General features: G+C 36.9%; 1 protein-coding gene across 2 annotated transcripts in view; it reads right to left on the minus strand.

The window, feature by feature from the left end:
• Positions 1-615: 615 nt before the first annotated feature.
• Positions 616-20383, minus strand: part of TAF15 (TATA-box binding protein associated factor 15) — a 30167-nt gene continuing 10399 nt past the window's right edge. The window contains exons 6-16 of one of the 2 annotated variants that reach the window (XM_061142767.1): positions 19313-19506; positions 18188-18209; positions 9136-9170; positions 8499-8531; positions 7085-7194; positions 5915-6044; positions 3921-4013; positions 3231-3312; positions 3030-3118; positions 2287-2923; positions 616-947 (exon numbers count right to left, since the gene is read on the minus strand). In XM_061142767.1, coding sequence (XP_060998750.1) covers positions 908-947; positions 2287-2923; positions 3030-3118; positions 3231-3312; positions 3921-4013; positions 5915-6044; positions 7085-7194; positions 8499-8531; positions 9136-9170; positions 18188-18209; positions 19313-19506 — 1465 coding nt within the window. In that variant the 3' untranslated portion in view covers positions 616-907. Of the gene's footprint in view, positions 948-2286; positions 2924-3029; positions 3119-3230; positions 3313-3920; positions 4014-5914; positions 6045-7084; positions 7195-8498; positions 8532-9135; positions 9171-18088; positions 18210-19312; positions 19507-20383 lie in introns of both variants that reach the window. The other variant, XM_061142766.1, reaches the window with a different exon arrangement.

Genomic DNA, 20383 nt, shown 5'->3' on the forward strand with positions numbered 1-20383 from the left:
GCACTTGACTGGGTTAAGTATCCTTTCAACCAGCCATCAAAGCACCTTGCATTTATTCTCAATGGAGCACTTATCAAACTATATACTATCTGTTTGCTTGATGAGCAATATGTCCAGCATCGACGCAGTGCCTTATCCTTGGTAAGGGTAGGAAAATATTTTAAAGAATGTCAATTGACATGCTATGTACATTGATATCTTAACCCTGGTTTGCCAAACCCTAACTCTTCTACCTAGCTCTTGTACCTCCATATTCCCAGCATCTAGAACACTCCCCTAAATAAATGATTCTCAACTGTAAACTAACTATATCAAAATCACCTGGTGATCTTAAAATACGATTCCCAGCTCTACCTCCCGACATCCCACCAATTTCTAATCCAGCAGACCTGGGGTGAGGCCTAGGAATCTGGAATTTTCACAACCTCCTTGGGTGGTTCAGACACACAGTCATGCTTGGAAACTACTATTTTTAACGGAGTAGGAGATCAATAAATATTGTTGGAAATAACACTTTAATTTCATGAAGTAGAATTCATTTCCTAATTCTTTAGGGTTGAAGTCTGCTGCAGTTGCACCCTAAGTGTGACAGAACAATGCACTAATGTACAAAAGTCCACAAAACAAGCATTCTTTATTGCAGTATTACAAAACACTTTTCCATTTTGGCAATATTTTACAACGCACTTAGCTTCAAGAGTTGAGAAGGAAAAGGCTGAAAACTAAAGGGGGATATTTCAACTGACATTTCTAAAAGAAAAACTGTCCCCACCCTCCCACCCAAATAAAAATTCAAATGTCACTTAATTTCACTACCCAAGAAGAGGCCACGAGGAAAGCAGCAGGCAAAACTCTGGCAATTTCTCTATGGATCATGTCAGAGACAAAGGAACATTCAAAATAGTCATCAGTATGGTCGGTTGCGCTGATCATTTCTGTAGTCGTTTCTAGGAATGAAAAATAAAGAGCCAGACTAAATTCTAATTTTCTACCAAGAGGGAGCATCAGACACTTTAGACACTTCTTCAGGATGCTGTTGACTAGCATCTGCTTGACAAATTTCTATAAGGATGACAATATGCCTAATATAGTTCTCTACTTCTAGAAGGTGCTTACTAAATATCTAATTTACCAGCTTTAAGACACACAAAGTTCCTAGAAGCTTTGCTATGACTAATTCTCTTAAAAAATTTTTCCATCTAGAATAAAGACTCTAAACCACTGTGGTATTTCAGGTTGGAGACCTTGCCATTCCAGCACTCTAGAGAGAGTAGATTATTGGAATAAGCAAGCAAACACCTTCACATAAGAATTTTGGATCTGCCACTTAGTATGTGATCTTGGAAAAGTTACCTAACATTTCTTATTCCATAAAATGGAAAGTACATCTACCTCTGGGGTTGACAGAAGGACTGGAACTCCAGTATACAAAGACACTTTCTCACGATTTGCCACACACTAAGAAGTATTCAGTAGATAATAATTACACTAATAGGTAACAATTATTCAGTGATTACCATGGCCAGCTGTAATATAATCTAATCCAACTCCACAAAATAGGGCTAAATGCCATTAGCCCTATTTTACAAATGAGAATATGATGCTCCAAAGAGTTAAGTAACTTGCTTAAAGTCACACAGCTAATAATAAGTGGTGGAGCCAGGATTTCAAAGATAGTCTGTCTCCAAACTCTGTGCTCTTAACTCTATGCTATACTAATTCTGGCTGCCCTATACTGTTTCTGACATAGAGAAGCTTAGTACAGTAATTGAAGTTATTTTATTTTGCATCACTGGTTACTCAACTCTTTCTTGTCTCTACACCTTTCACATGCATCACACACTCCCATCAGTACCACCAGTGATTTTTAATCTGGAAAAGGTGTTAACAATCTCCAAAGAAACAACTGCAAGGTAGCACATGTGACTGAAAAAGCACACCCCTCTAAAAGGTATGCTTGCCCCACACTTAGATTAAAAACCCCTGATTTACACACAGTTTCAAATCATCTCTCAATCTCGATTAGCTATAAGGAAGAATGCACACACCTATCATACATTATTCAAATATAAAGATCACAAGGAAGAATTTCCCAAACAAAATAAATTTTGGAAATTACTAAGTAGGGAACTAAATGGATCTTCTCCATCCTAACTGAAAGAGTTGACAATGGGAAATTCAAGTCATAAAAAACTGGACAAGAAGAAAACGTGATGAAAGGGGCTTAGACTCTAAAATCTAGGAGCAGTGAGGTAGAAACGTTAGCAAACACATTCTAATACCTACCTTCCTCCCATTTTGCCTCCATAGCCACCTCGGTCTCCTCCGTAGCCTCCACCTCGGTCTCCTCCATAGCCACCACCACTCCTGTCTCCTCCATAGCCTCCACTTCGGTCCCCACCGTAGCCACCGCTACTACCACGGTCTCCTCCATAACCCCCCCCACTTCGGTCTCCACCATAGCCTCCTCGGTCTCCTCCGTAGCCTCCTCGGTCTCCACCATAGCCTCCTCGGTCCCCTCCATAGCCTCCTCGGTCCCCTCCATAGCCGCCGCTTCGGTCTCCTCCATAGCCGCCGCTTCGGTCTCCTCCATAGCCGCCGCTTCGGTCCCCTCCATAGCCTCCGCTTCGGTCTCCTCCATAGCCGCCGCTTCGGTCTCCTCCATAGTTGCCTCCTCGGTCTCCTCCATAGCCCCCACCACGGTCCCCACCATAGCCACCTCCTCGGTCCCCACCATAGCCACCCCCACTTCTGTCCCCACCATAGCCACCCCCACTTCTGTCTCCTCCGTAGCCACCGCTGCCACTTCTGTCTCCACCATAGCCACCCCCACTTCTGTCTGCACCATAGCCGCCTCGGTCTCCACCTCTGCCCCCACGGCCTCTGTAGCCCCTCTCTCCACCATAGCCTCTTCCCCGGAAATCTGCAAGGTAGAAATGAAAACCAGTAAGGCCAGCAGAATCATGGAAAGCCTGCTTAATGCTTGTCAGAAGACGGGAAGCAGGCAGACGCCGCTAAGGCTAACCCACCTCCTCCTGAGGGACGGGAGTCCTCTGGTCTGGGCTCATTGCACTGGTTGCAAGAATTCCTTCGAGCAAAGTTCATGTTTCCACAGGACCTGAGAAAGAAGGGAAACTAACGCTCAAGTTTCCAATGGATTCTGAGCCCCCCTTGCACCTTCCAAATCCAATCCCAACTCCTACATCCACCAAAATAAACGGGGTACTTACGGATTAGGGCAAACCCAGTCCCCACTTTTGGGGTCTCCACCTCTCCCCTGAAAGCCTCCACGGCCTCTGTATCCTCCACGGCCTGGGGTAAGTAAGGAGGAGGAAAGAATCAGTAGCAGATACGAACAAAGCAGAGGAAAAGCATCAGATGAAAGAACTAAGTGTTCATCAATAACTGCGCAGCTCCCCCAAAATCAACCTCTTATGGCAGGACTCCATGATTCTTTGACTTGGGCTTTACTTATTCAGTCAACGTAGGAAATATTGAAGAAGCTCCAAGATGCACATTATAGTTCACTAAAAATGCACTAAACATCTTCAAAGTCCATTTTCTACAGTACCCTCCTCAGTTTGAGAATCTCAGTAATAAAGATTAGGTGAGAAGACGTATTCCAAATTTAAGAAATTAAGACACAACAGAAATAAACAAGTTGGCAGTAACTGTATCAGGGAACTCACAAACGGGTCAGATTAACTACCAATTAGCCATCAGTTAAACAGTTACTGCCTCCTAATGTGAAACAAATTGCATTATATAGCTTTCCAAAGGGATTTCTAGAACCTTTTCCCATCACTTTCTTAGTTGTTATGACACTTTATTTACCTAATCTTCTATTCTGTATCTCACTTTAAGACAGAAAATCTAAACCCTTTGTGTAAACCCAAGCCTGTGAACAACAAGAATCTCACCTCGCCGCCCACCTCCACTTCCACCTCCTCTCATGAATTCAGGTCTTCTGGTGGCAAAGGACACTTTAATGATATTGCCATGGAATTCTTTTCCTAAAAAAAAAAAAAAAAAAAAAAATGAAAATAGCTTTGAAGAAATGATACTCCATATCTCCACCTCTCAACAAAAGACAAAACTGCCTCGGAAATTTTTAGTTTCAGAGAAATAACTGACATGTTCTCACAGAAATTCAAACACAGTAGCATTCAAGAGTCAAGGTAACTGTACTAGAACATGACACAATCTACTGAATAGAACATATTTATCACTGGGAGACAGTCATTTCTTACTGAGCAAAAAAAGCTAGTGTCTAATCATTTTTACATGAAAAAAGCCAATGAATGTAGTATGCCACCATTTCTTTTTTTAAGGGAATGAGAGTATGTGTGTATGTGTGTGCATGCATGCACATGCACACATATGCCCATTCATATACTGACTATTGTTGCTTAACTCTCAGTAGGTGAAAAGGCAGAAAGGAAACTCATTTTTTACTATATACTCTTGGTACGTTTGAAGTAGTATCTTTAAAAATAATGTGTGCATTTGTGATTATTTATATACATATACACATATTCTGCTGTCCCAGGGCCTTAGAGATAAAAATTAGCCTTTTCACTTTATGTATTAAACAAGAGAACAGACTTATCAGAAAAAGCTGCCCAAGGATTCATAAAATAGTTAGAAATCTAGGAGTCTTAGCCCTCTCAGCAAAACTCTTAACTGCTATGACTGGCAACCTTCCACAATGTCAAATGGTATAGCAAGCTCTTTGACATAGGAAACAAACCACGGATAAATATTTTTAAAAGCTCTACAAAAACCTGGTAATTAAGATCTGAACTATGGAGTCTCTGTTAAGAGCCTCATTTGCCCTATGAGGGAAAGACACAGTCATTGTTTTAACATATTATAAGCTAAATAGTTTTACGATTCACAGAAACTATGAAACAAACAGAAAAGTGAGGGAGGATGGACCTAGCCTTTCAAAAGCAGGGTCTGCTTAGTGCAAAAAATTAAAATGCAATTATGTATTGGAAGACACAGGTGCAATAATCTCAGAACTGGGAGAAACCACAAGTGCCTATCAATCAGGTACAATTTACTTCTTCAGAGACAGTGCAGCCCAACTGCCTGAGTTTGAGCCCTAACTCTGCACTTCTGTGATCTTGGAAATTACTTATCTTTTCTGTGCCTGAGTTTCATCATCTGTAAGCTGGTAATAAAAGGGTACATCTTACAGGGTTACTGTGAAGATCTGAGTTAACGCACATAAAGTTCTCAGAACTATGCCTAGCTCATAAACTACAGTAAACATGCAGTGTTATTCTCCTGCATTGGCAGATGGGTTCTTCACCACTAGCACCACCTGGAAAGCCCCATTACAAGGTACAACAAAAACAATAAGTTTACAACATGGGGAAATGACTGTGATAAGATGTCAAGGAAAAAAAAAGCAAATAAAAGCATGAGACAAAACTACATTTGGAGTGGAATGATAAACTATTTTAAAAATACATTTTAAAAAACTGTAAGAAACACAAGTAGTTTTCTCTATGTAGAAGACTATGGAAGCTTTACTTTCTTCTACTTTTTCATGTTTTCTTATTTTCAGGGGGAAAAAAGTCTTATTGTACAAGTCTTCTAAGTACATATTAACATTGCATTTGAAGAGAAATTAACCTAAATTTTAAAAGAACATAGTCAACCAGGCCAACACTTTACATTTCTATGAGGGTGGCCTCAAGCACAAAGTATGACATTAGGAAATATTTTAGACAAAGAAACAGTTCATCTCACTTCTAAAAGTATGTAAGAATTCTGGCCTGTAGTCTCAATAGAATATCTAAAAAAGTAAATATGAAGATAATCATTGTCTATCAGAACATATTTTGACTTCAAGACCAGAAAACATTTATCAAAACCACACAGAAAGTACATGAATGAGGTATACCATCAAACCAGTCAATGGCTGCCTTAGCTGAAGGAGGGTCATCAAACGATACTGTTGCCTCCCCTTTTGGCTTTCCTGTGTCCTTGTCTGTGTACAGATTTATCATTGGTTTTCCAGTCTTCTTATTTGTCTGAGGAACAAAAAAGCTGGTGTTAGTATTTTAAGAAAAAGTGATGAACCACACAGATAATCAAAAATTTATTTTTTTAAAGGAATTCACATATCCATACTATAAATACTACCAACTTAACATAAAAATGAAGTTATCTGTAGGTTCTGAAAAGGAAAATTCTAAAATACATTAAGTGAAAACCAAACTATAAAAATGATACACATTATACTGTTTTATCTATATATAATTCCCTCAAACCCACAAAAAAATAAACATAATGCTTCATATAAACATTTACCTTGTAAATCTAAAAAAAAAACAAAACTAAACAGGAAGAACGTTGACCAAGCAAATAAATTACCATTAAGGCATATACACGATTTGGCCGAGAAGGGAGTGGAAGACAAGAATTTTTACTTTTCGAAACTATGTGAATTTTTTTTAACATATTTAATGTGTTAATAATTTCTTAAGAAATGTTTGCTCCCCAAGAAAAAAAAAATAATTCAAGTAATTCCATAGACACCCAAAAAACCCTGATTTCAGGCAAATGCTACAATCTACTAACACTACTCTAAATGCCGCTTTCTAGTTGAAGATGAAAATATATGCATGAAACAGACAGTGTACAAGACACTTAAGTACAATAAAGTTATGAAATAAAGCATTACTATATTAGGCAAATATATAGCAGACATTATATACCAACATAAAAAGTTGTTAGTAATAACTTGGGTTTTCATATGTTGGTATTTCAGAATATAAAAATGCCACACAATTTCATTTGGTTCTCACAGTTTTAGGAGGTAGGCAGAGACTATGTTTAGAGTACTAAGATTGAAAACCAAAGCTGTGGAAGGCTGCGGAAAGGTAAACACAAGCAAGGAATAAAATCTTTACGTATTTAGCAAATTTAGCAAAGGCCTACAGCCACGCGTGAGCACAAGTGATAAGAGACAAGCGATACTGGAGTGTGGACTTCTTACATAATCTATGTATCTTAACCAGAATATGTTAATAATTACGAGATTTTCAACATAAGCCAACTTCTTACTCACCTTGATGATTCCTATTTGTTTAAAGAACTCCCCCACTTGATCTGTAGACACACCCTCCCCAAGTCCTTGTACAAAGATTGTGTTGTTATCTGAATTATCAGATTCTGAATCTAAAGGAAAAAATATATATATGATTAATTTTACATACTGCTTAGGTTTAACTACATCCTGTTTAGTAACCAACAACAGTAATTTACTGTTCAATATTCAACTATTTCTAAGACCAAACGGAAGAAGGACCAATACAGGAAACCTCTTATGATAAACATGCAAAGTGGTCACAGTATTTATTTGGTAGGTCAATTCTTGCAATTAAACTTCATGAAAAGTGGCTCAAGTCCACACTCTGCCAAATATACAGACCGATTAAGGAAGATCTTATAAATCTTACTCTTCAAATTCAGATACAGGACTCAAGCTCAGGAAGAGATGAAGAAAGGTAGTATAAAGTAGCATTCCTTTCTTTGGAGGGCTTCAATTCTTTCTGGCTAATCAATACTTTTAAGGTTCTCTGGTAGAAATTCCTCAAATCTGACACTCTGGACTTCCAAGCAAGCCAAGCAGAATTGCCCATTTCCCATTCATTATAATAAGCTTTATATAAACCAGAGGGTATAAATAAGAGACAAATGATACTGGAGTGTGGACTTCTTACATAATCTATGTATCTTAAGCAGAATATATTAATATTTATGAGATTATTAGAGGCACCTTGACACACACCTTACCTTACTCACATACTTTTGGATTAGTACAACAAAGTAAGAAAGATGTACAAAAATTCAGTCCATCAAGGGATAATTCAGAAATTGACATCCATATAGAGTACTTTAGCATCTTAATAAAAACAAAAGTTCTGATTTCAATATATATTAAAATTTTTTAACTCAAATTTTTAATATCTAAATCGTAACTTTCAAAATGCTCCAGGTAGCCATGAACCTCATTTGAAAATAAAAAGGCACATGAAATTAGTGACCTCTGCCCAGAATAAGACAATTCTCTCATATGTGATTTCAGGTTTCTTAGGCTCATTAAGCAGACTATTAATCCAACATATTTTCTTCAACACAGCTATTCTAATTCCCCAATGATACGAATCCTCTTGTACCTGATTTGTAGTCATTAAATAAATAATGCTAATGAGAAATACAAAATCAAGTGTTTCTTCACAAAAACAAGAGGAGGGAGCAGGGGAAAGCACAAACAGTGATTTTCCTTAGCAAACTTTCCAAACCCCTTGAATTTTTCTTGCTGGAACATCTTTAAAAGTGAAGCTTCCTGGTTCTGGCAATACCATCAAATCAAATCCTCCTCCTGTACTAACTCCTCCAAACACACATATTCTTCCTTTGAAAAAATGGAAAACTAACATTTCCTTAATGGCAAAGTCACAAACTATTATAAACCTTACCAGCATCTGGTCTGGGTCCATAATCCCTGTGACCTAAGGGAAAAGAAAAGAGAAAGAAAAAGAAAGCTATTTAAGGCGACTCATTAGAAATCACTTAAAACAATAACAACAACCAAGGCATGAAAAGTCAATACTTTCAAAACCCTTGTAAGTAACCATCACAGATTTACAAAGTAAATATATAAATTAAGTTCTATTAAAAGTTTAAGAAATCAAGATGAATGTCAATATTCCCTTAAGCTTGTCCCAGACGGCACCAGCCACTTTGGCATTATGCTAGTATCACTTTTGTTAAGCTCTGGTTGTGAAGGCTGATTGGAAAACCCTAGTAATTTAAAAACACCATGTCAGCTACCTTTATTAAAAAACGTTATTGACAAAATCCAGTGGCGGTCTCATTCATTGGTCACCACAGACTCTCATGCAAATTCACTGTGTAGAAACCCATTGGACTATTTGAGATCAACTCTGTCTTTTTAATATTTTGAGATAAATATGTATATAATTTTTTTAAGCACACAACACACACCAGCCTCAACAGAGTAAGAAAGGGCTTAGACTATGTCTGCGGGATATTGGTGGCTTTTAGATTTATATAGCATTTCCACTGAAACATTTTGGGATACTCAGCACTTACCACCAAAATTTTTGAAGCCACCGCGGTCACCACCACTGCAGAGGAAAAATTGAAGAAATGATTTCTTCCTTAAGTCTCTAATGTGCTGAGCCCTGGGCTCAATCTACACTTAACTGTCTCAAGTAGAGTGCCCAGGAAAACAGTAGCACCTCTAACTTTCCAGTAAATTTCATTTCATAGACTTCAAAATGTTGTTTTCACCTAGATGTTTTCCCAAGGATCTATTTCCACAAGGGTGCCTTTTCAAGAGCATTACAGAACATATCTAATATACTCTTACTTTAAAATCTTCCCAACCCCAAGCCAAAGGGATTCAAACCAACTTAAACTGAAGACACAACAGGAAGAATGCTAAACTAGAGCAAACATTCTTTCCAAGGGGACATTATTGTTAAATATGAGAAAAAGGAAAAGGACTAGAAGAATATAAAGCAAGGTTAAAATTTTGACAGAATGGGAGAGGAAAAAGCTCGAACACTGTTCTATTGTGATATCAAACAGTGGGTTTTACGAGATGAGGAAAAAAGCGAGGTACAAATACACACAAAAGTGAGCCTGAATGGAAGCAGTCTTAAAAATTCAAATCATTCAAATACCTAGCAAAATGAGCACTAGCAGAAAGTATAACTTTAAACTGCCATATGCTAGATCTCATCACAGAACTGCTGAAATTCAAGCTACCCAGTGCTCTGCACACCAATCAGGAGACTATGTCAGAGACAGAATGCTACATACTCCACAAGAAAGGACTTTAAGTGGCAATTTCCACTGCCAGTAAGTCAATGCCCCTTGTGTGCACAGCTTTATATAAGAAATCTCTTATCAAGGAACTCTTTAAATACTCATACATTAAAAGCCTGTTTCTCTTAACTGAACCATGTAATCCTCTTAAGATTCATGTGCTGATATTGATATAAAAATAATCAAAAAGTTTTCAGATGGTGACACCTAATTTTCTACTACTACTCATCTTCTACTATAACCCAAGAAACTAGTCCAATATACTAATGTCCCTTTAATAATAACCTTGCCCTTGAGACAGGTTTTCTGAGCCATCCTGAGAAAAATCACTCTGACTAAATGAGAAAGAACTTTTTAAGTCTATTCTAACTACCTTGATGTTAAAAAAAAAAAAAAAGAACTCCCTTGCAACTGGTATATAGTTATAGACACAAGCATCTCAATTTGCTATTAATTTTTACTTGATACCCAGAAAATCTAAAAAGGAGAATAAGCCTATTTCAAGGCTATGCAGACAAAAAGTGAAGCTCAGGTCTTTCATGTGCATAGTTTCCTATTGAGTATCTAAGACCTCTCTTTCAGAACATTACCCAAGCCCTCCCATCAACCCATGCTTCTAAATGGCCTTTTTATCACTGCTTAGCTCTTTAGTGAAAGGAAGCCACAGTTCTGAGATTAAACAGCTAAAAATCTTATTAGAAACAAGGTATCTCAGACTTCTTCAAAGATGATCATTAGAAATGATGAGAAAATAACTAGCGAAAATATAAAGCCCATATTCCTATGTCAGGACATTAAAACACCCAGGATAAAGTTGTTTTATTTTTTAAATAGAAATTTTTCACAACTAAGTGCTGGAAGAGATACCACTGAATTATTTTGCTATCACCTTAACCAAGAACCAAACTGTTTATATCTGGCTGCAGTGGGGGGAAAATACACAATTTCATACATCATCTAGTTCCTATAATATCTATTCTGGCCAGCAATACAACTTTGAACAAATAAAGAGGAAAAAAAAGAAAAAGGACATAATCCCTGTACAATATAAAGGATATAAAATAAATATTTGAATAGGTTTATAATTTCCTATTCCTCCATATAATAATATTTTAACTTAAGTCATCATTACTGAGCACTTTGAAAATTCAACAGCTGAACACTTCAAACACACTGGCCATAAACACGGAAACAGAATAAGTCTATTAAATAAGTACCAGTCTTCAAATTAAGAGACTCAGGGTATATAATCTTAACTATCACTAAACAATCTTGAAAATATAGACCAGTCAGTAATTCTCCCTTGGCTTCTGTTTCCTCTTTCACAAAATAAGGGTCTACACCAGGGATCCCCAACCTCCGGGCCAGGAACCAGTACCTCCTGTCAGATTAGCGGCAGCATTAGAAATAGAGTACACAATAAATGTAATGCACTTCAATCATCCCCAAACCATCCCCCTAATCCCCAGTCCATGGGAAAACTGCCTTCCATGAAGTCAGTCCCTGGTACCAAAAAGGTTGGGGATCGCTGGTCTACATCCTTAGTATCTGAAAGGTGGTCTACAGAATAGCAACAAAGGCAGAGCCTAGAAGTGTCTCAGAAAAGCGAGCGCACCCAGACCCACTGAATCAGTATCTACATTTTAATAAAATCCCCAAGGAGTTCATATGTATATTACAGTTAATGATGCACTGGTCTAGATAATCTATACTTCTCTGTGGGACTTTCTTTCAATTTCCAGTATTTCAACACTTTTCTTTACTTATTAACAAAGTTCATTAATTACAGTTCCTTACTAGGAAACATATTATATTAAATACAGTAAACAAACCTCAAGTAGTACCACTACCAAATCAGTTAATAGAAGACAGGCCTTTGGTTACGAATCTTTCTTTGAAATTTACAGTCAAGTTATAAGTCCCTTTTCTATAAACAACTTGAGTTAAGGCCTCGCTAGCAAATTAAGACACAAAGGCGTATGAACATCTGAGTCAAGGTGTTGCCACAACAAATTTTTTCTCCTCCCAGAAGAAGCAAAACTGTACAAAGAATTCCTGAAGAATGTTTTAAAGTAAAAAAGTAGAGGTATTTACTAGAGATATAATATAACCATACTCAAATTTATGACTGAGTGTCCCCTGCATAAGAAAATCAACTGTATATCCTTGACTCAACTACAGAAATGGCTGTCCCAGGTTCAAAATGACGAGGCCTACTTAAGGGTAGACTGAGGGTTCCTTCACTGTTACAGCATTACATATTTAGAGAAGACAATCAGATTTTAACCTCAGGTGCTTGCCAAGAAAGAAAATGTTCTTCGACAGAGTCTCTTATTTCCAAAATTTAATTTTTTTTCAAAATTTAATTTTTAAAACTTCAAATATATCTATATTCAAGGACTAAAACCTGCAAAAAGTAACAGGACAATATAGGAATCTTTATTCCCAGAAAACTCAATACCCAGAAAGAAAAAGCAACTTAGCTAAAAGTTGAAAAAGATTAGTTCTTAAAAAACTATGTTTGGAAGCACATTTTCCAAACTCATTTTGGCATCCTGAGTGAGGCCTAAGGAGGCCGACATTTTTATTTTACTTTATAACATTGAGGAGAGGGGGAGGTGGAAAGGATGGGCACTTTTCAGTTCAGAGCGGACCTGAGGTTGCTGCCCTGTAGCGCCGCCCTTAACCCGTCTGGGTGCAGCGCTCAGCGCACTCCGCCGGCACTAGACTGTGCAACTAATCGACTCCTCGCTCAAAGTCTTGCAACACTTTTCAAACATGTTTTTATAAACTGATCATTACTGTATTATGCGGCTCATTTTGTGCCCAAGAGTGGAGCCGGGGAGTAGGGGAAGAAGCAATGGGCGAGTTGGGGCTGGGGAAAGACCCCCCAGTTCAAGTAATATCTATTCTCTTGTTGATACATTAATTTTTATTGGGTCAGAAATGCCCAATTTGTGTTCCCCATTACAGTGGGAGGTGTACTGTGACGGGCCAGCAACTTCCCGACCGCTTTTTGTAGTGACTGCGCACAGCCCCTAGTAGCTGAATCGCTTTGGGAGTGTGGGTGAGAGGGAGGGAAGGAAGAGGAGAGGGGGTGAGGAGGAGGAAAAAATAAATAAATAAATAAATAAATAAATAACTATGTTTGATTTTTCATATCAGTAGTCCAGAATGTAATTTTTTGGATATGAAGACTAACATGCAGTTCAGTTCAGTTGCTCAGTTGTGTCCAACTCTTTGTGACCCCATGGACTACAGCATGCCAGACTAATATTAATTCCAAACATAAATGACTCAAGTGGATTTAGATTCCATTTCTCAACAGTAGCTGTATTTGTTCTTTTTTTTTTTTTAAGATCTTTTTGATGTGGACCATTTTTAAAATCTTTATTGAAATTGTTACAATACTGTTTCTGTTTTGTTTTGGTTTCTCAGCCACAAGGCATGTGGGATCTTTGCTCCAAAAACAGGGATGAACCTGTACCCCCTACATTGGAAGGAGAAGTCCTAACCACTGGACCACAGGGAAGTTTCAGTATTTATGTTCTACTTCCTCCCATTCCTTATAGGTGTGGTAAAAAGGCTTTCTGGATTCAGTATTTATCAACATTTCAGAAGGCCAAGAATCTATCATTCTAGAGCTGCACTGTCCAATACAGCCACTTATTGGCCATATGTAGCTGTTTGTTGACCTTCTGAAATATGGAGACTCTAAATCGACATGTATGTACTCTAAATGTAAAATACAAAATGGATTTCAAAGTTTTAGTATGAAAAAAAGAATGTGCAATATCTCAATTTTTATACTGATAATATAAAATGTTTTTGATATATTAGAATAAATAAAATTTATTATTAAAATTAACTTCACTTGCTTATTTTTTTTAATGCAGCTACTATAAAATTTTAAATCACACAGGTAGCTCACTGTTGACCCACATTATATTTCTATTGGGCAGCACTGTCTGGACTATCACTAGCACCCATGCACATTTCTAAGCAAGCTATTCAAAATTTCTTTTAAGAACATTCAAAATTCAAGATAACTTTTTGAGACTTGAGATGTTAAAGCCTAAAAAACTACTTAATGTGATGACATACTAATAATGGAAAATGATTATCTAGTTTTAGTAATTTTGCAATGTGCTCACTGCAATGATAAAGTTAAAAACACTGAGAAAAATTATGGCCTTAAGCTTCTAGTACACTAGAAGGTCAGTGGCATTTTATTTGGTTGGTGCAAAAATAATTGTGGTTTTGCATTGTTGAACTTTGCCATTTGATACTGGAATACACTCTAAAATCTGATTATGTTATACATCATTTTAATGCACATTTCTCACTATGTTTTTTTGCTAATGAGTTATTATTTGCTGTCTATTTTACATTTATTTCAGACTAGGGAAATGATGTTAGGCAAAAGGCAAGTTCAGGCAATTTTCTTATTCAAAATGTGTTGTAAAGCAGCAGAGACAACTCATGACATCAACAATGCATTTGGCCCAGGAATTGCTAACGAACACATTAGTACAGAAGTGGTCAAGATGAAATGAGAGCCTTGAAGATGAGGAGGGCTTAGCTGGCTATCAGAAGTTGACAACGACCAACTGACACATCAAAGCTGACGCTCTTACAACCACACAAGAAGTTGCTGAAGAACTCAGCGTTGACCATTCTATGGTTACTAGGCAGTTGAAGCAAACTGGAAAGGTGAAAAAGCTTGGTAAGTGGATGCCTCATAAGCTGACAGCAAATCAAAAAATTCATTTTGAAGTGTCATCACCTCTTACGCAACAACAAACCATTTCTCAATGGAATTGTGACGTGGGAGAAACAGTGGATTTTATATAACTGGTGACAACCAGTTCAGTAGATGGACTGATAAATAGCTTCAAAGCACTTCCCAAGTCAAACTTGGACCAAAAAAGGGCCATGGTCACTATTTGGTGGCCTGCTGCCCACCTGATTCACTGCAGCTTTCTGAATCCCAGCAAAACCATTACATCTGAGAAGGATGCTCAGCAAATTGATAGGACGCACCAAAAACTGCAATGCCTGCAGCTGGCATTGGTCAACAGAAAAGGCCCGACCACACATCACACAACCAATGCTTCAAAAGTTGAATGACTGAGGCAACGAAGTTTTGCCTTATCTGCCACATTCTCCTGACCTCCTGCCAATCTACTACCACTTCTTCAAGCATCTCGACAACTTTTTGCAGGGAAAATGCTTCCATAACCAGTAGAAGGCAGAAAGTGCTTTCCAAGCCTTCATCGAATCCCAAAGCATGGATTTTTATGCTACAGGAGTAAACAAACTTATCTGTCGTTGGCAAAAATGGTTGATTGTAATGGCTTCTACTTTGATTAATAAAGACATGTTTGAACCTAGTTATAATGATTTAAAATTCAGTTCAAAACCGCAATTAGATTTGCACCAACCTAATAGATGACAATTAGAAATTCAATCTTTTTTGCTGCAAGTGCTTTTCCCAAGAAAAACATTGTTTCCTATAGTCTTCACAAGTTTCTCTTTCATAACTGGAAAGCTCACAGATCTCTTTGGTCCGAATTCCTCCTGCAGTCAAGCAACAACCTGAGTCTAAGAAATGTCCCATCCTTTACCACCCATCCCACCTTCACCAGCAAACTGTGCCCCTTCTTTAATTATAAACCCAACTAAGGGCAGATATTCTTCAAACAGCCCTGAAAGGATATTTTCAATCTTGCTATTTTTAAATAAGATGATTACAAACACAAATGGGAGTGTTAATGAAGACTAACAAAAGATGTTTGGGTATTTTGGTACTTAAATGTAAAACCAAGTACAGGAAAGCAAGCCCTGAAACTGGGCCTTTTTTTAAAAAAATACTCCTATAAGTAAGCTAAAAAATCATATCCTGAACAAGATATTGTGACACATGAAAATTACATGAACTTCATATTTCAGTACCCATAAATTAAGTTTTATTGGAACAAAACCATGTTTATTCACTTATATAATGTCTATAGCTGCTCTGGTGCTACAAGAGCAGAGCTGAGCAGCTGCAACAGAAAACGCATGACCTGCAAAGCCTAAATTACTTATTACGTGGCCTTTCACATAGTTTGTCAACCCAATATAGAAAGTAAACATAATCAACCACATAAATTTCTTAAAAAGGCCTTTTATGTACATTCCATTTACTAGTGGGGTGGGGAGGGGGGGAGAGGGAGAGGGAGGGAGTGTATAAATATATATATATATAGACAGCAACTGGGCAAAACCCCTCCCCACCCCCAAACTCTACCCTGACCTGAACCAGACATTTTGACCTAACATATACTGGGCTTGTATGTAAGATTTTGTTTGAAGAGCTTCTAAGGTTAAATAAAAGTTTGAAAATCAAAAATTTAGCTCATGGGCCAAAAATTATACTGAAATATGTTGCCAAAGAGTCAACAAAGTGCTTAAAACGCCTGGGATGGTTAAGATACGGATCTTCCCTCCTTTATCAGAAAGGTCCTTCAACTCTTTGATCCTAAGATAAGTCATCTACCAAAGTTGAAAACATATTTTTAAAGACTTCCCTACCCTCCTCCTTTTAAAAAGTGGGATTCTACTATTCTCAGACAGACATAATTTAATAGATAATCTATACATATAATTATAACCTCCTTATAAAGAAAATTAAACTTATAAAACATACAGCATCCCAAGGCAGCCAATTATCTAAAACAGGGGTTCCCAACCTCCAGGATCTAATGCCTGATGATCTTAAGTGGAGCTGATGTAATAATAGAAATAAAGTGTACAATAAATGTAAAAACACTTGAATCATCCCAAAAGCATCCCCCTCTGATCCCAGTTCGTGGAAAAATTGTCTTCCACAAAACCAGTCCCTGGTGCCAAAAAGGCTGGGGACCACTGATTTAAAACATATTACCTGGAAAAATCACATAACCTATTAGTTATCCTGTCTGGGATGCTGTTTGAGGGGAGGAAGCTATGGATAGACAGTAAGCACTGTGTCACTGTACACTGTTCATTTATATCCACATGATGGTACCCTATCCTCTTTGATAACAAAGAGGCATACAACACAGTTGCTTTACCTTAATACACTGACTTAAGCTATTAATCAAAACTTTTAATGTTCAAGTCTTATAAACATTTTTCAAATATGTTTAGACTTTAATTTGTTAGATCAAAGCACTGTACACTAAACAGAAAAAGTCAGTGAGATAGAATTCCTGGCTCAGTTGAAAAATTAACAGTGCTGTATGTAACTGATTTTCTCAGGTTACCTCAGGGAACAGAGACTCAGTCCCTAAGAAGCAAAAGAGTACTGATATATTATTGTCAGTTAACATGCTGCTGACAATTTCAATTCCCAAAGAACACAAATTATCCTTTAAGCCTGTATATTTTATACATGAAATTTGCCATGTACAAATTTCATCTGAGAACAGTAAGTGCCAACTATTTTTTCATTCCTGTTTTTAGAGCATAAGTGCTAAATTTACAGATACACTTGAAAGTAATTTTAAAATCAGCTTTCATAACATATGCCATAAGTAAATACCAAAACCTAAAATAAAAATAACAATTAAAAAAAAGGAAAGCTGAATTAAAAGTCATTCCTTTCCCACAGCTTAGTCTATACAAAATACACAATGGTATGTGACATTGTACTAATTATTTCAGTAATTATTTACTTAAAAATAGGAACAAAATAGGTCAGTTATAGACAATCTTTCTCTCCTCTGCCAACCTCAACTTTATACTCTGCTATTGCTTCCTAATATTTTCCCATCCCAAAGGGATTCAAGATTAAAACAGCCTCTCTACCTTCTAATCTAGAATTCTAAACTTACCTTTTACTTTCTACAGATTGAAACACTTGGATTTCCCAGAGTCATATTTTAAATGAGTTTAGAGTCTATAGCTCTGGCATGAAAAACATAGTTGAGTGGTTTAACCACATTACAGCAGGGGACTTTTCTCCACTGGTTTTAATACAACAAAAGCTAACTGCTAAGAAAACCTATTTTGAGGTAATTTATGTGACATCTTAACACTGAAAATAAAATTTGAATTTCTGTCCTCTTGTCTAGAACATAATCTCTTTTTTAGGCATCTTAACGAAATCAGATGATGCAATCAAACCAGCTAAATAATTTTTTAAAAAAAGAAAAAGAAATGTAGGCATCCGTATCTAAAAACTTACCTTGATCCTGTCATAGGACCTCTTCCATCCTTGTCATATCCCCCACGCCCTCTACCTCCTCCCTGTGACCCGCCATATCCTCTATTATCTTCTCCATACCTACTCACATCACGACGGTCATCTAACAGAAAAGAAAATTAATACAAACATACATAAGTAACTTGAAATTTCTGACAAAGGCTTTCCACAACACAATCCTAAATGGCTCTTTAAATCACCTTCAGAAAATGGCACTTGTGCACAAAACTCAAATGCAAGTCACCATAACACAATCTGGAATTAAATGTATGAGAATTATACCTATGTCATATTCCATTCTACCAAAGTCAGACAGCAAAATTGTGACATAGTTATCACCTTTTCATGTGATGGTAACATGAAATAGTTTAAGTACATTAGGTACAGAACCCCAGTTAATTAAAAGGACACTCTAATCTCAAAAGCTACTTTTTTTCATGTCGAAAATATGTGAATGTAAATAAAACACAAATAAGGAATAACCAGATTTTCAAACTGAGAAACAGTAGTGAATATATTCACTGAATAAGGTATTTAGTGAATGAACTTTCTCTTTTACTCAGTTGCTAAGTCATTCATTCAACTAGTCAACAAATATTAAGCAGGTACAAAAATGAGTAAGGCAGGACCTTTGCCCTTGAAGCATTCATTTTCATGGCTGGTCAGATTCTTAAATACCACAGTAAAGATAAAGTGGTATGATGTTAGAGAAGGTTAATACAGGATCATAATTTTCTCAAATCACATACAGCACCACCACCAAAAAGAACTGGTAGCGTGAACTTCCCTGCTGTGGTACAGTGGTTAAGTTTCTGTGCTTCCACAGCAGGGGGCAAGGGTTCAATCCCTGGTTAGGAACCTAAGATTCCACATGCCTCATGGTGCAGCCAAAAAATACAAAATTTTCAAATTAAAAAAAAAATGGCAGTAGCAGCATTGTCAACTGATCACTTTATTGAGACAACAAAGGAAATTTTTTAATTAGCCAGCAAAAAAAATCACGTGACCATTTGGAGTTTCCAAGAAGTTCAGAAATATCAACCTAAGAAACTAACTTTGATGGATATGAGAGAGAACATATGTTCAAGGTCACTCCAAATGTTTACAGTTGAAATCTGTAATTTGTATTGGGTCTTTCAAAACAAAGTTCAATATACAAACAATTCTCTGAAGGTTAAAAAAAATAAAGAGGGCAGCATATCTCACCTTGTGTGTGGTGGCTGTAATTTTCCCTTTGTGAATGGTAGGGCTGCTGGTTTTGATTATAGGAATCATGCTGCTGATCATAATTTGACTGCTCATCATAAGAGCCTTGATGTTGATCATAGCCTGACTGCTGGTCATATGAATCTTGTTGACCATAGTCTGACTGGTCATATGAAGGTGCTCTTCCACCTTGGCTAAAACAGAGATCAACAACTTACGTGACTTTATAGGACTGTTTACTGTAGTTAAGCTGACTGAGTGATTGCTATAAGACCTCAACCACATTTACTACTCCTTTCTGGTGAGAATCATCTAGTTTTTATATCTAGAGAATCTTATCACCAATGGAATGACTTTTAAACAATAATTCTACTATCACTGAAGAGGTGTTGCATTATGAGAAAAAGCACACACCTTTGAAAACTATAGAGAAGAAAATCATATTTAGTAATATTTTGGGGACTACTTTCTTATCTTTAGAACCTTATCATTAGTATACTCTTCTAAGCATCTCCAATAGTACAAAATATTGCTATTAGAAAATAGTAATAAATCATTCAAATTTTTAGTCTGCTGAGTAGGAAGAAGGAACTTGCTTTGTGATGCCACTTTTTAACTGAAAAGAAGTCTAACTATCAAAGAAGACTGCTTTATTATCTCTGGCCATTAAAAAAAAAAATTCTAAGCAGGTTCTGAGCAATATGGTTATTAATTACCTGCTCTCAGGATGGGAGTGTTGAAAGAAATACTTCATTGGATTTGAGTTCTAATGTTTTGAGCTACTTAAAAAAACAGGGGAGTGGGAACAAAAATGGCCTCCTATCTTAATTGTCACATCTTATGTCACAGCAAATGATCAAAATATCTAATAAAGATCAGTATGTTCCCCAACTCCCTATCCAAAGCACATCACAACAATGGTCAGAATCCTACAATTTCCTTGAGAATGACTTAAACCAAATCTAACATTTCTCTTTGGTCCACACTCAGATGTCTCATTTCCAAAAATGTATCCTTATAAAAAGATTCTCCTTAAATTTAAAACTAACCAATAGGACTTGAAGAACCTTC

The sequence above is a fragment of the Dama dama genome, chromosome 5 (genome assembly GCF_033118175.1).
Source record: "Dama dama isolate Ldn47 chromosome 5, ASM3311817v1, whole genome shotgun sequence".
NCBI classification, from domain to species: domain Eukaryota; kingdom Metazoa; phylum Chordata; class Mammalia; order Artiodactyla; family Cervidae; genus Dama; species Dama dama.